Consider the following 16,220-nt stretch of genomic DNA (forward strand, 5'->3'; position numbering starts at 1 on the left):
ACTTTTATTTTGGATTTAAATGTTTAGTTACTGTACAATTAATGCGTTTTAAATTTTAGTTACAAAAAAATTAGTTTTCATTTATCAAAAAGGTTGAAATTTTTGTATATTACTATTTTGTAAAGTCAATTTCATACTTACAAATTTTGATGATTTTGTGACATGTTAGAATGAAATATTTAAAGAAAGATTTTTATCTATTTTAAATTAAATAGGGATAAAAAATAGTGATTTCAAATTTCACAGATATTAAAATAGAAAAACTGCAGGAATCTAAAATAAAAGTTCCTAACCTTGTAGGAGCCAAATTTAAGTTCGAGAGGCATTCGGTGACAATCTGAAACTGAAAAATGTGAAATTAATGCTTTCACTTATTGATTATGCAACCCGTCTAATTTTTTCAGGCCTAATGTTGGATTTATCAATCGCACTTTGGGACGAAATAACCCATTGTGTGAAGTACATCTGACAGCATTACGAACTTTTCTAATCGTGTTATACTAGCTACTCAAACAATTTTGATTAGATACTGCACAACACATTATACACAGGCTAAAGCATTATTTTAAAAATCCTATAGAATTTTCCGAAGTATCTGAATATTATTATCATTTCTTTCTCAGAGCCTTTTCTCATCACCTGGTAGAGAATTCTCCCCATTGTTGCTTGTTCCTTCAAGCCACTCCTCCAGCTTAGCTTCTTTACATGCTTTGAAGTCATCATATTTGTCTGATACTGACAATAACTTTTCCTCAACATCACCTGCTTCAGATCGAAATTCATCTTCAACCAGGCTTGATGGGGGCTTCTTGTCCGCTTCTGGAGATGCATTAGTGTCTGCAGATGCATCTGGTAATGACACGCTACGCTGCAGCTGTGGCTTCTCGGCGCTGGAATTTACCCATTCCATAGAATCAAGTTGTGGCCACTTAAAACTGTATGAGTTTGAAAAGTTAAAAACACTTGAAAAATAGTTATCACTTATTTCACTTCCCTCCTGGGCATAAACTGCAGAGTTAGCTCTCTGAGCCTGAAAATTTGATGTCGGCCGATGGGTTAACCATCGTTTTGGTTTCTTTGAAGTTATCGTTATAAGGGATTTTTTAATGTCTCCAATCATCTCGTCAGCTATGGGGAATCCACAGTCTTTCATTGATCTCACCATTGTAACTGAGTCCTCCAAATCTTCTGTGTGCAGAGTTGTTTCACGACTCTTGTCACTAACGTTCTTCTTCAGTTTCATGATATTGGGCACTGCATTTTGTGTGTGCTGTTGAATAAAGAAAAGACCAGCGGACGGTTCATTAGCCACGTATCTAATCATCTCTGCCATGCAGTTGCTTATCTCCACAAAGCCATCAACAGTGGAGAATCCATGCATCTTCCCGAAGACAAAATGATGTTCATCACTGACATTGTCCAGGAAAGAAACAAATCAGAACAATTTTATCAGGGTAAATAATGAATGTTAATAAATTATTGTGTTTTGTGCCAACCATAATTGTGAATTATTACGCAGGACATTACGACAGAAACAAAAAAAAAAATGTCTTTCCTTTGTAGTTCTTTTTATTTGATAAATATCATCCCGCAATACAAACACAATTGGCTTTCTCTGGAAGTAAAGTTGCAGGATGCTGAACAAGATGCTGGAAAACAGATGAGCAACTGTCACAATCTGTTTAATCTTAGGTATCCTGTTGAATAAGCTCAAAATCTACTCTAGTCTTTTCTTCATCCTGCTCTGAAAATTGATGTGACTATCTGCACTTCTATATTTTATTCATAACTCTGATGTCAAAACCATATTCAAGGTTACCTTTGATGCCACTTATGAGTACTTTAGATATGCCTTTGTCCATGCAGTAATTTAAAAATCAGCAGGGTGACTAAGAAGTTTTACAGAAAAGAGGACAAATAAATAAAATGCACGGGAAGCACTTCATTTGTTTTAATCATAACAACATAAGAAAAAAGAAATATTGCTGATGAGAAGTATCTGAATTGTATAAAAGATAGTAACTGCTATCTTTAGAACTATCATTATTATTAACTGTTTCAAAATCTGCAAATTTTTCAAAGATTTCATCCTTCCATACTTGTTAGTAGCTGATGTAATGTAACTCCTTAATACCCAGAAAGATATAAAAAACCACGATTAAAAACCTCCACAATTTCACATTCACTAAAGTTTCCGAGCAAATGATTGAGAAACGGTATATGTACCTTACTGAAGCAATTTAATCCAGAGCAAGATGTAAACCCACTGATATGAATGTAATTTCAGTGTTTGCACAGTAGTTTTGAAGATGATTCTCCTCCACACTGGAGCTGAGGTGCATCAGCGAAACTCTCCCCATTTTGTATCATTGTATCAAAACTACTGAAACATCACCTATTAGTCTTAGAGAGGAGAAAGATAATCTCCAAAAAGCGCTACTTTCCTCAACAAGTGAGACATCACATCTTTGTTATCGATTTCAAATATGCTTCTGGAATAACTGATTTCAGTCGCATAAGAAAAGAATTAACACAATCCCCAGCTGAAAACACCAGAGGTGATGCAGTGGCAATAAGAACAAAATTTTCACCGTTCCCTACATCTATCTTATACAGCTCGTGAAAAACTTCCTTAATATGACTCACCAAGTTGTCATAGAAGTACCTGCTGGGAGGAATGACATTGATAGCAAGAATTCCAAACTCACAAAGAACCAATTTAGCAGCAAGAAGAACATCCTTTCTAACAAATTCTAATGGCGGAGAACTTACACCGTTCTTTATATCACTTGAATCTAAATCAACCATAACAACATCAAATTTACCATTGACCTCATCTTCCACCAAGTGACCATTAAAACCATTAAGCTCACAATCACCCTGTAACTTTCCCTGACAAACAAGCTTCTTCAAAGATTCAATGGCATCCCCAACAACTACATGAATAAACTTACTTTCTTCGAATCCAAAATACTCCCGTGCCACCCTGAAGACCTCCCTATCATTATCTACAGCCATGACCTCAAATCCCAATTGAGTTCTTAAAAAAGTTGCCAAAGCCCCACCTCCAACCCCAAGGCACAAAGCCTTTGGTTTAAACCCATTCTGAATCCGCTGCTCTACATATTCACTATTCAACACAAGACCAGCCACCATAGGCCCCAGGTAAGGGTGCACCAAAACCTTAAGATCAGGCACAAAGCCCACATTACCACCAATGCAAACACCATCCAAACAATCGCCACCTTTGACTGGAACAATACAAATTTCAGTCTGAATCAAATTAGGCATCCTCTTGAACCTCAACCTCCTCCTAAACTCCCTCCCATGACGCAAAACTCCACCCCCATTTTCAATTTCAACATCCTCAACCAACATTTCACCAACATGTATCCCGACACACTGATGAACCACCACACTACAAACCAAGTTATCCACATAACTCAAAATGGGTATCTCAGGAATCCCCATTTTGAACAAGGATTTGGGAGAAAGGGCCAAAAGAAGAGGCTTTGACCAAACCTCAAAACCCTGTTGGTGCAATGAACACTCCAAGGGACGGTGATAAACATGAGGGGTAAAAGGTAAAGTACCCTCCTTGAAGTTGTTTCCAATGAGAATCAGACGTGATATTTCAGGGGAACTTAAAAGGAGTTGGAGATGACCCAATTCAGTGGAGAAGATCCAATCGATTTCTCGACCTTCAGGGACCAACATGGCACCAACTCGAGGCACATCATTAGGTTGGAGTGGTGAGTCGAGCACAGCAACTCGAAGGGCTGTATTGGAACATGATGGATGGGGTATTGTGAAGGAAATGAAGCGGGAAGGGATTAAGGTTTCAAAGGTTGATGCGTCGAGGGCCATCAAAGGTCTTCTGGCCCAACTTCGCTGTAATGATTTGTTTGTGATTTTTGTTATTGTTAATCTTTTGACTCAACTTGCAATTTTTTATTTCTTCAAGTCTGCAAAACAATCACACCTATAAATAAAGGTTAGAAGTATTGTTTGGTGGCCACAAGAAGAGAATTAATTATGACACTGTCAAGAGCATCAAGCAAACACAATTAAAGTAAATAATGCAAGGATTGAGATATTAATAAAAAGATAAAACTTATAAAAACTACCATAGATGTCGTTGATTATTGATATTTTAATCAAAATTGGAATTTCATTTTGGTAATATGCCTGATAAAGAATTTTCAATGTCATGGCATACTTTTGAGGCAAAATAGTCAAATTTTGATTTGAAAACAACACCAAAAGCTTTGTCCTTAAAAAATTTGGGTGAGATAAGAAGGAAGCATGTTCTGAGAATTGTTGGACCCCACAGGGAAAGTAATCACAAAGGAGCTATGTTATTCTTTTATCCAATTTTGTTCAGTTCACGTCCCGAAGTCCCTTTAGAAAGTAATAAAAATAGATGACAGAAACACGTTTCATTTTGCAGAGATCCTATTGAGGTAAACAATGGAACATATTTTCCTTCAGTTAATAGGGGGTATGGTTACACAATACACAACAAAGACGTATTTTCGTCAAAATAATTGTCAGTCTTTTCTTTTAGAAGTCTGAGAATGAACATATAAAATAATGTGATGTGAGAATAACAATTCCCTTACAAAGGGAAAATTAAGGTTTAGGGGCTGAAATGTCGTGGCCCAATTTATGAGCAAGTATGGTAAAGAGGAGTTTCACATGGATGCAAAAAAATTTCAAATGTCAATTGAGAGAACATCACAAACAACTAGGGGCAGTCATGCGATGGGGTTGACCTAATGACTTCAACAGTTAAATCTAAACTGAAAAGGAAAACTTTGAATTGGATTGAACCAAATTTAGTTTAGATTTTAAAAGAGTAATTCAATGATTGACTCCAAGATCAGGTACTGGCATATGAAGCCCAAAATATTCAATCCAAACTTATGCATGTCAGCTTATGTCAAACAACCATAACTAAATTCAGAGAAAATTCCAGAGTTTTCTATTTATTTTATATTAATATGCTCAATCATCTAAATTCCTATGATTTGATTGGTTTGGTTTGGCTTTTTCACAAAAACTAATGAAGGTTGAGAAACTGATTGGATCTTCTTCATCTCCTCTTCAGTTCCCCTGAAATATCATGTCTGATTCTCATAGGAAACAACCTCAAGGAAGGTACTTTAACTCTTCCTCACATGTTAGTGACCATTCCCCTGAATGTCTATTGCATCAGTATGACAGCACCTCCAACCGTAAACTCATTCACCCCAAACACTCAAACTTTAATGCCATGTTAGGAACAGGTGGATGGAAACAAAAATGATGAGTAAAAAAGGTGAGAAAAATAATGGAAATTAAAGATGTTTGGTTGAAGAAAAACAACGAGATGAGGAGAGAGAGAGACAAAGAGAAGAGTAGAAAAGAAATGAAAAATAAAGTGGGAAAGCACTAGTTGGAGCCCCTGGCTTTTTATTTCTGTCTCCTTATTTCTTTTCTACCAAACAAACTAAACTAAATTTGTCCTCTATGTTGCAAGGTTTATCAATTGTCATGTGGCATAGTTTAAATGGATCAAGTCATAATTAAATCATAACACTTAGATTGCTATGCTCTTAATTAACTATTGACTACAATTTTTGGCCTAGCAGAATAAGCACTCAATTTAATAATTGGTATCAAAGTCAAGGTCACAAGTATGATGTCCGGGAGAAACCTCAAATTCCCATGCCAAAGTTTCATTGACAATATAGGTTATCCGATCTCCCTCATTTACAGTTCACCCTACACACAGTCAACAATCATTGCACACCCACCCCTCTTCTCTTCCTCTTAAATTGCATAATGTCTTGTGTATAAAAAATGAAATGGAGGGGGTGGGGGGAGGAATGCATTTGACATGTGAGCAAGTTATTTTTTATAGATTGATGAAATCATGCAATCAACATGTTGGTATTTTTGAATGTATTAGGGTAGTCAAGGTTTAGGATGACCATCACTGAAGTTGAGAAGGATGGCTGAGATGTGATTGAGAGAAGGGGACATGGACATATGAGGACAGAACAAAGAAAAGAGGGAAAAAAAAATCTGAACCATAAATTTAAAACCTAATATACTTGGGAGGGTTTCTCAACTTAGAATTTGTCTAGAAAGAAATATAACTGTGTTTGTATGGTAAGACAGTATTTATCAATACATAAATCACGAAAAATTTTATCCCATAGCAAAATTAAATTAATTTGTAAATCTTTTCTGCCAAGACCAATCCATTGCAAACCAGGCATATCTCCACAAAAATATACCCTCAATATTCTATTAAGCCTACCTTGGGAGTACAAGGACACAAAGAATAAAAACCCTTGAATATCCAAACAATTATAGCATACCTTGCAAATGTCTGGTATAATAGTTTTGAGGCCTTTTCACTAGTAACAGATCGTTGGCGTTGATCTTACTTGCTCCTACAGAAAAATGAAACATTGAAAGGGCATTAGACTCCCAACATCAATTTGATAAATAGAAATAAAAATCGTAAAGTCAAAATACATTTACCCTTAGTAATATGGACCTTCCACACCTAAACCCCTAACGTTTAGTTGACACTAAACACTGAAAATTAACATTTTCAGTTAAAACAAATAGTCATTTCCATTGAGGCACTTCCTTTATTTCCACACCTTTGTATAACACAAGATTCAATGGCTATGTATTCAGCAAGAGCTATTGGTTTTCTAAACTTACACCAGCTTGTCCTTGCAGGAAACTATGATATAGGAGCTAATTTCATGGGAGCAAGGACTCGTTTTTTTATATTGGATGATAATAGAGAAATAGTGTGCAGGAGTGATGAAATAGGTTTAGCGTGAAGGTTATGGGCCAGAAGAAGATCTATATGGTAAACTAATAATGAAATGATAGACAATCTGCACGTCGTTTCATTCCAAACACTCTTTTCATTTGTCCTTTCAATGACCCTTCTTTGTTTTAGACTGCGAGTTTTGATGGTTAGGTTTAGGTACTTTTTTTGGTGACTCATTTGGTATGATGCAATGGAAGGAAAGTGACACATAGCAGTAATCACCAATATTCATTCATCCCCTTCACTATAACAAAACCAACTACAATCTCACGTAACTAATATGTAAACCCAGAATAAGTATCGACACACTTATTCTGAACCTGACAGCAGCCATGCTAACCTCAAAACAATCACATAACCAGCATTGTCAGCAAGCATCTCAAGCAAAGCTAAGTAACAAAAGCCTTCCCTCACCGAACTATACCATGTGTTCACAAACAATAGTACCACAGTATAACAATCCAATCAATTACCTAATCACCATAAAGCCATCATCAATTCAAACTATTGAAATTATTGTGAAACGGATTCTCTATCATCTCACTGTCTCGCACATAAATACCCAATGAAATCATATCATGTTTGTTACATTCTTCCAATTTATCATTTGGAAGAAAGTCTATTTCCTTAAAAGAAACCAGGAAAAACATATCATTCAATAAAGAGAAACACAGCCTATCCAAGACTCAAGGGCTAAAAAGCTTCCTTGAAGAAACATATATAATCACTAAAGCATCCAAAACTGTAATAAACATGACCCTAGAATACCGCTCTCAAACCTAAAATTCAAAACTAGATACAAAACTAAATGAGTAATTGTTAGGTGGTCTTGGATGACCATTAGCTCATGGTCCTGACCATCAGTCCATGTCCTGACCTGTTAGCGCTTTGTTAGACAACAACTCAAATGATCTTGTGAAAAAACTTTATTCACCTCTTGTTGTTATTATTTATTCATACAATACATAATATATTTATAGACCCACATTTCCTTACTATTGTACTCCCAACGGCTATAAACGGCTATAAACGGCTAACTCATTAACTACCTAGACTCCAACGGCTAGTGCATTAACCACTCACAACGGCTAGTTTCTTACAACGGCTAGTTACCTATAGTGGTTAATACATTTAAGTTTATTAAAAAAACCAACAAAACTCCCCCTTAAACTTAAATGCTTCGTTTATTCTCCATCTTTGTTCTTTATTCTTCATCACGGCTTCCAACGTGCAATAACTCTTCTCACATTGTGCTTGTCCCTTTCATGAATAGTTAAGTTCTTCGCTTTCTTCATGACTGACTTCCCTTCCACTTTATCTATGGTCGACTTGTACTTCACTTTCCCTGTGGCTAACTTGTTATCTGCTCTCTTAGTTTTTGCATCCTTACTGGCAAACTTGTTCTTCTCTTTGACCGACTTGTTACTCATTGAGTTCTTTGTCTTTGTGACCGATTTGTCGTTAACTGAGTTCTTATCAATAGGTTGACTTCCTTTTGAAAGGTTAGACCACACCCACGTATGGTTGTGCTCAATCTCCTCATCCATTTCAAGTCGCCACTTCTCATCTTGCACTTCGAGTGCAGCTCTCAGATCCTTCTCAACTTGTAAATGTTCTTGCAAACTTGAAACATCTTCTTCAAATTCCAAGTGCCACTTTTGCAAAGCCTGTTTCCTTCTCTCTACGCTTTCTTGTAGAATTAAATTGTCTCTAACCTCCTTTTCAATACTCTGTTGCAAGTCTCCTTTTGCAATCTCTAACCTTTGGATTAGAAGCTTTTCTTCTTCAAATTCTGAGATATTCAAGCTTTTCACATGTTCCACCGAGCTATCTGAGTAATCCACTTGCTCCACCAACTTATCCGAGCTATGTAGGCGTTCCACCAAGTTAACTGAGTTGGCCTCATGCTCCACCATGTTGTCTGGGGTATCTACACGCTCCACCACCCTGTCCGGGCTATCTACATGTCTCACCAGCCTATGCAACCTACTCGGTTGTCTTGCTGACCTATCCATACTACTCGACTGTCTTGTCGAGTTATCAACTATACTCAGCCTTCTTGCTGAATTCTCCATGCTACTCGGTCTTCTTGCCGAGTTCACCACTTGCTTATGCTCAGCTCCCGAGCTACGCGCCATCATCAACAATGTCGCTTCTTCTTCAACATCTTTTGTGAGGTTGATCGTCTCTTCCTTTCTACTTTCAGATCTACAATCTTTGGCAAAATGTCCAGATTTACCACAATTGAAACACTTGCCTGAGTAACAGTCCTTTGCATAATGGCCATACTTGCCACACTTGAAGCACTCAACATTTGAGTTGCTTGATTGACCTTCTCTCCATGGACCTCGTTCTAATTTTGTTGACCGGATTGTTCTTTCTCTTCTTGTCCTCGGCTTCTACCACTAGGACCGCTTCTTATACCTCCTCGATATCGTCCTCTACCTTGAGTGTTCTGAGCTTTCTCATCTTTAATTGACATCTTTGTTTGGAGTAATTGATTAAGTGGCTCAACCTTCTTCTTCTTCTTCCGTTGCTCATGCGCCTCAAGGGACCCGGCAAGCTCTTCAACCGTGAGCATTGACAAGTCCTTGGACTCTTCAATCACGCACACCACGTTCTCAAAGTCATCCGTTAGAGACCTCAAGATCTTCTCCACAACTCGACTAGCAGGCAACGTCTCTCCATTTCTACTAAGTTGATTCGCCACAGTTTCAACCCGAGTAATGTACTCGGCTACTCCTTCTGTCTCTTTCATCTTCATGCTCTCCAATTCGCCTCTAAGTGTTTGAAGTCGCACCTGCTTCACTCGGTCATCTCCCTTATACGCCTTCTCTAATATGTCCCACGTTTCTTTTGAAGATTTTGCACTTGCAATCTGCTCAAAGCCAGACTCGTCCACAGCTTGGTACAGGATGTACAAAGCTGCCTTGTCCTTCACACGTGCGTCTTTCAGCACTTTCAACTGGGCATTTGACCAACCTGTAGTGTTGGCTGGTTCATCGAAACCATCTTCAACCACCTCCCAATTTTCTTGGGATCCAATAAGGGCCTTCATTTTGAGACTCCAATTGTCATAATTGACAGCCTTTGTCAACTTGGGTAGGGAGACACTATTTGTAAGACTGGCCATCTCACTCTCTTTTTTCTCAAACACTTAGGTCTCTAGCTCTCTTTTCTCAAACACTCAAACTCTCTAGCTCTCTCTTTTTTCCACTCAAACACTCAAGCTAACTGGCTCTTGATACCACTTTGTTAGCACTTTGTTAGACAACAACTCAAATGATCTTGTGAAAAAACTTTATCCACCTCTTGTTGTTATTATTTATTCATACAATACATAATATATTTATAGACCCACATTTCCTTACTATTGTACTTCCAACGGCTATAAACGGCTAACTCATTAACTACCTAGACTCCAACGGCTAGTCCATTAATCACTTACAACGGTTAGTTACCTATAGTGGTTAATACATTTAAGTTTATTAAAAAACCCAACATGACCAATGTTTGTATAACACAAATTCAAATTTCACAATTTACAAGAACAAATTATTAGCAGTTGATTAAGAATCATATTAAGATCAAACGACCCATGCTGGTTCAGGTCCACCTAATAATATCTCCAAGAGAACCGATCAAGAAACAAACACAGAAAGCCAAGTTGGACGCCTAGATGTTTTCCTTATCACAAAACCAAAAATTGAGTTAAAGAGAACGTTACGTTTTGGCAGCATTTTAGGATTCATAAATCATGTGAACCCTTTGGCATTGGTCTTCGCAACAAAAATCAGATTGATTTCAGTCCTATCCAGTCGAAGAAAACGAAACAACACCCGTATGAAGTTTAATATCAGTATTGGATTACATGATAATAAAATCGACCCACGAAAGAAAAAAGGGATTTTGGTCATTCGAAATTGAGAAATGTGCACATGATTGATTATGAAGAAGAATGAACCTGAACCTACACACCCACCATATCAACTCAGGATCTTTTGAAGAAGCAAAAGAGAATATTTATCACTCACCTTTGCGTCGGAGAGTTAACACCGTCGCCCATAGCAACCTCTCTCCGCAATTTTTTCCACGATCCAAATCCGGTCATAAACCAGGCCTTTTTCACCGCGTTTAACGTATTGCTTTTGATTAACTGATATTTAAACCGTGCTATTATAGAACCCGAAGAAGTGCGCCCGACCTATCAGACACCGGAAAAGGAAAACAATAGTTGAGCAACCGATCCGACCCGTATTAAATGAGTAAAACCAATTTAGTTCGAACGGGTTATATATAGGTTCAATTGATAATTTTAATCTGATTATATATGCTTTGTTTCTATTTCCGTACACATTCCAATACCTATCCTATATTTATTTTTGTTTTTGTTTAAATTATTAAAATATGCATAGTTTTAGATAATATAGGAAATATTCTTTATATGAAAAACGAAGTTCTATAATATATTATAATATAACTCCTACTTACATTGTTTGTTAGAAAAAAATATGTTTTATATGACTTCACAAAATTTAGAAATAAAATTATTTATAATTTAATTCAGAAATAAAACTTATTTTTTTATAAATAATTTAATATATTTAACTATATATTATATTTCTTATACACTAAATATTGTCATTTTTTCTTTTAGTACAATTATAAAAAATTGACTGCTATTAGCGTATAATTATGATTGAATTTTACGTTGGTTACCTTTTAGTTAAATGTTTGGCTAAATATTTTCACTCGAAAAAGATAAATGACATGCAATAATATCTTCATGTTATTTCATTTTGATCCCTTAAGTTAAGTTGAAGAAGTTTTTAATAAATATTCTATTGAAGTAAATTACGTGACACTCTAATAGTTTCTTCAACTTTAAATTTATTTTTTACTTAAGAAATGTTTTTTTTTAGATTCTTGTTTTTCTTTAGTACAACAAACACCAATGAAGGATAGTGAGTCTATACATCACATTTTTAAATAAATGGTTGGAGTTTCTTCCATTGAAACAAAATTGAGCGTGGGTTAGTTAGTAATGACGTGGGATAAAAGGGACCATATAAACCACATTTTTTTAAGGTATAAAACAAATAATGTTAGTTGATTTAATTGGTATGCTCTTAGACGTACTTGTACAACTAACTAGGCGACTTTTTTTTTTGTATTATTTTAAGTAAAACAATTTTTTAAATATAAAATATTATATTCTATTGATTTTGTAAGAGACCCCTTTCTTATAAATAAAAAATTATGGCATTTAAGAGTTTTTAGGATAAAATCTAAGTCTTGATATAAGCATCATGTCTATGACATTTATGCTTTTCTATATCTGACAATTTGAACATATATAAAACATGTATCGAATAAAGTCTAACTTAGCATAAAAGACACTTCGGTGAAAAAGATTAGATAAAGACTTTGAAGAGTACATAAAAGTGTTAAATACATAATTATATGAATTTAAGGAAGACTTGGAAGATTTTTTTTTTTGCATAGTTTCGGTAAAGATGTCAAAATAGATTTTTATTTGTGAGTTAGTCCGGCTCATCATAGATTTGAGTTGGGTGGGTTGAGAAAAAAATAATTTTTTGAAAGTGGATTGAATTGAACCCGACTCACTTAATCCATGAATTAAATAGGTTCAAGTCGGGGGTTAAAGGTGCGTTAACCTAGTTAACCCACTAATAATTTTTTACATTTTAAAATTTGTTGTTATAATTATTTACTAGTTCCAATTATATAAGTTTACAATTTCATATTTTTAAATGTTGCTAAATAAGATTTGAAGAGTTTGAATTTTTAATTAATTTGTTTGTCAAGTTATATATGTTGATAAGTGAGCAACCCACTAACACTTAGTAGATCGGGTCAGGTTGCAAAATTTATGACTCACTGTTAGTGAAAAACCAACACGGCAAGTCGGTCATACATAGCAAGTAATAAGTATTTTATCGTTCTCTCCCAAGGGGCTTGTGCAACGCATGACAACTCTCGCAATTCACGACTCAATTAGACACAAAGTTCACACAAACACAATGAAAACTCTTTTTGTATTTTATGAAACAGTTGGTGTGCAACAAGAAATTAACATAATGTATTTACAATTTGTCAAGATTAGACTTCAACCATTTAATTCTCATGCATTCTAAATTATCCCAATTCCATATTCATATTAAAATCAATTCACAAGAATACTCAAATCCTATTCCTAGAGCCTTTGAGCCTATGATCACTCATCAAGTTTCAATTCCTTGAATCATCAACAAGTGAAATCATGCATTAGTTTCAAGATCTAAGATTACTAATGAACCAAGTTCTATTCCTAAATACAAACATCCATTAGGTATTTAATTCAAATATAGATTCTAAAGATGTTTCCCAACACCTCAAGAATCACAAATCAAGCATGGGAACAATCCACATCAAGCATTAGGCATGGAAATCAAATATTAACATGAATTGGAAAAGCATATAAATTAACAACACAATTTTACACAAGAATTCAATGTTATACATCTAATCTCAACAAATAGAAATTGCTCTCCATGGTGGAGAACCTAGGGTTTTACAAAATTGAAGAATAGGGAAGAAATTAGAATCGTAAAGTAGAAACAATCCTTCTCCCAAGGTTTTTGAATACTGCTTCATGGTTCAATTGTGCCTCCCATTCGTATCTCTGCCTTCAATTTCGTAGCCCATCGTCCTCTCCAACTCAAAAGGGGTAAAACCTCAATGGATGAAGAAGGAGAACCAAGAAGGAGAACCAAGAAGGAGAAGGGAGAGTTTCCCAACACCCCTAATAGCCTCCAAGAGCCTCTCCTAAGCACCCAAGGTGTTTCTCTTCGTGCAAAATGAGGAATCTCCTAATACTCTCGTAGAAACATTATTAAATAACCATATTCGCGTATTGGGGTCGATATTCTCGCCCAGCGGCTTCATTCTCGCCCAGCGAGGCCTAAAATCGACGTTCTCGGACATGTAACTCGCTGGGCGAGCCATATTTTCGCTTAGCGATTCGAATACTGCAGTTCTGGTATGTCATTTTCGCCCAGCAAGCCACCAGCTCGCCCAGCGAGTGACCCTGGCGCCCAATGGTCTTTTTTTTGGCCTTCCAAGGTTGGTCCAAGGTAGTATATACATATAGATGAGTCCTTTCTCGATGTTTGCAGTGTTGGACTTGATCTCGGTGCCCCTCAACATGAATATTTGTGTAAAAGTCAATTTTTCATGTCCAATCATGCTTCTTTGAGTTTCAACTTGTTTTCTTACACCAGAATTGTTTTCTATTGTTTTATTTCACACACACATAATAGAGATTAGAAGTAAAAAAACATAAAACAACTAAAATAAAACAATGCAAAAATAACATAAACTAGAGGATTAAACAAGATAAAAATTATGTAAGAGTTGATTTTATTCACAAAACTTAACATCAATAAAAGTAGAAAACAACGTTATCACTCACAAAAAATGAGTCGGATTGAATTAACTTTTTTTTAGTTCAATCTGTATAAACTCATGTGAACCGAGTTAACTTATTTTTACACCTCTAATCTTTGGATAAAATGTGATTTTAAATTTTGTGATAGAAAAGATTTAAAAAATGTACACAAGTTAACTCACAAGATAAGAATAAAAACTATTAAAAATTGGAAAGAATCTGCACCATTTAACGAGAATCTAAAACCTGAAGTGCACTGTATAATTTTCCGTCCATCAATTTGAATAACAGAATAATTATATAAGAGAAAATGCTTTTCTGTAGGGTACAAATCAACTTTATTCATCTGTGATTTTACAAAAAATTTTCTTAAGTAAATATTTAATTATGTATAAAAATATTTAAAATTTATTGTATTAGGAAGATTATAATTATAAAATAAATACTCAATATAATAAGTAGTAACATATTTCATTTTTACTATAATAAAAAATATTCGTTTTAATAAACATGTATAATAATTATTAAAAATTAAAACTAAATATATATTCAATTATCTTAGTTATTAATTAACATTAAAACTGTGATATAAATTAACTATTTTTCATAGTAATATATATATATATATATATATATATATATTTCTATCACAAACTTTTTACTTTTTATTTTTTAAATGAACGTGATCTATCATTAAAGTTTGTCATATGTGAAAACGTATTAACCAATTCTCCAACAACTTGATTAATATTTGTTGTCTTTTGAATTTATCATATGGACTTATTAACTCACGTGGTTGCTTTAAATAACACAACAAGAATGTTTTAGATATTAGCGATGACGCGTAACTACAACTTTCAACAAAAGTAAAATGAAATTTTCTATTCAAATGAAAATAATAATTAAAATGTATAAGTAATTTCTGTATGTAAGAAAGGTTAAATAATAATTCACTTTTTTTTAATCCATTTGCAAGATCTCAACTCGATGCCGAGCTATTCGACCTACTTACCTACTCCATTCACCTAAAAAATAGTCAATTTATGAGTACTTACATGCAAACGGAATCATAAAATAAAATGATAATGCTGATAATAAATAAAATAAAATAAAATGAAGGTGAACAATATACATTTGTCTGATATGGCCAATAATGGCACCACATTTAGTGCTCTTGTTAACGTATCCACTAAAGTTTCGAATATTAAAAAAAAAGTGGTGATGATATTTATATAGTTATTAAAAATATGACAATTTAATTAATATTATTTTATTTATAACTTGAAATGTTAATATACATTATTATATTTTAAAATGGATTGTAAAATGAGTGTGGTTTTTTTGAAGGAACTTCTTCAAAAATATATACTTTTAAACAGAAGTAAAAAAATAAATAAAGACTTATCCAACTATATGAATAAGTTATTTTGGAGAAAATATTTCTTAATAATCCAAAATTACATTTTAAACTTATTTATAAACTAGATTTAACTTATCAAAAATAGTTATTTAATTCCCTTGAATTTGTAAATGAAAATGGTGTAAAATACAATGAACTTGCCCCTTGGTTGGAGTTCATATTCGCTCACACAGCTAACAACCTTTGATTTGGCCTTCTGCCTTTCACGTTAGTTATGATAATATTTGTTTTCTAAGTTTGATACCAGCATATACACCATTGTATCTAAACATAAATAAACTATTTAAATTCAACTTGTTAACTATAATAAATTGTGCTTTCTTTACTTAAATTCTACTTGTTAAACATAGTCAATTGGGTTTGTTGAATTCGGCATGTTAAAATATACTTAATTGTGGGAGATTCTGCGTTCAATGGCAGAATATGTATGACTCTCTAAACATAAATTAATTAAACTCCACTTGTTTAACACTTTAAATTGTGCTTGTTTTCTTAAGTATTTAGATTCT

At 34.4% G+C, this 16,220-nt stretch overlaps 3 protein-coding genes across 7 annotated transcripts; all 3 read right to left on the reverse strand.

The window, feature by feature from the left end:
* Positions 1-338: 338 nt before the first annotated feature.
* Positions 339-1,491, reverse strand: LOC114191011. Its single transcript, XM_028080135.1, has one exon. The coding sequence runs from the start codon at positions 1,379-1,381 to the stop codon at positions 620-622; it is 762 nt and encodes a 253-aa protein (XP_027935936.1). The 5' UTR covers positions 1,382-1,491; the 3' UTR covers positions 339-619.
* LOC114191010 (methyltransferase-like protein 13) lies at positions 1,260-11,116 on the reverse strand. 5 transcript variants are annotated; one of them, XM_028080134.1, is made up of 5 exons: positions 10,876-11,116; positions 10,569-10,651; positions 6,369-6,443; positions 2,227-3,982; positions 1,260-1,409 (listed from the first exon to the last, which is right to left on the reverse strand). In XM_028080134.1, exon 4 carries the CDS (start codon positions 3,865-3,867, stop codon positions 2,461-2,463), a length of 1,407 nt encoding a protein of 468 aa, XP_027935935.1. In that variant the 5' UTR covers positions 3,868-3,982; positions 6,369-6,443; positions 10,569-10,651; positions 10,876-11,116; the 3' UTR covers positions 1,260-1,409; positions 2,227-2,460. The 5 variants fall into 5 exon arrangements, with proteins under 5 accessions (XP_027935935.1, XP_027935934.1, XP_027935931.1 ...); XM_028080133.1 differs by lacking the exon at positions 10,569-10,651 and having other exon boundaries at positions 2,227-3,965; XM_028080130.1 differs by lacking the exon at positions 10,569-10,651.
* On the reverse strand, positions 8,056-9,974 carry LOC114190182. The gene is made up of 2 exons (XM_028078977.1): positions 9,209-9,974; positions 8,056-9,098 (listed from the first exon to the last, which is right to left on the reverse strand). The coding sequence occupies exons 1-2, from the start codon at positions 9,972-9,974 to the stop codon at positions 8,056-8,058; spliced, it is 1,809 nt and encodes a 602-aa protein (XP_027934778.1).
* Positions 11,117-16,220: the final 5,104 nt, after the last annotated feature.

Source organism: Vigna unguiculata, chromosome 7, assembly GCF_004118075.2.
Source record: "Vigna unguiculata cultivar IT97K-499-35 chromosome 7, ASM411807v1, whole genome shotgun sequence".
Lineage (NCBI taxonomy): Eukaryota > Viridiplantae > Streptophyta > Magnoliopsida > Fabales > Fabaceae > Vigna > Vigna unguiculata.

What these genes read in the sequence shown, in the direction of transcription:
- LOC114191011 (XM_028080135.1), bottom strand. Translation starts at nt 1,381, where the DNA reads ATGCATGGATTCTCCACTGTTGATGGCTTTGTGGAGATAAGCAACTGC.
- LOC114191010 (XM_028080133.1), bottom strand. Translation starts at nt 3,867, where the DNA reads ATGGCCCTCGACGCATCAACCTTTGAAACCTTAATCCCTTCCCGCTTC.
- LOC114190182 (XM_028078977.1), bottom strand. Translation starts at nt 9,974, where the DNA reads ATGGCCAGTCTTACAAATAGTGTCTCCCTACCCAAGTTGACAAAGGCT. An exon ending in AGAAGAGAAAGAACAATCCG is followed by an intron (nt 9,099 to 9,208) that starts GTCAACAAAATT and finishes ACTGTTACTCAG; the next exon opens with GCAAGTGTTTCAATTGTGGT.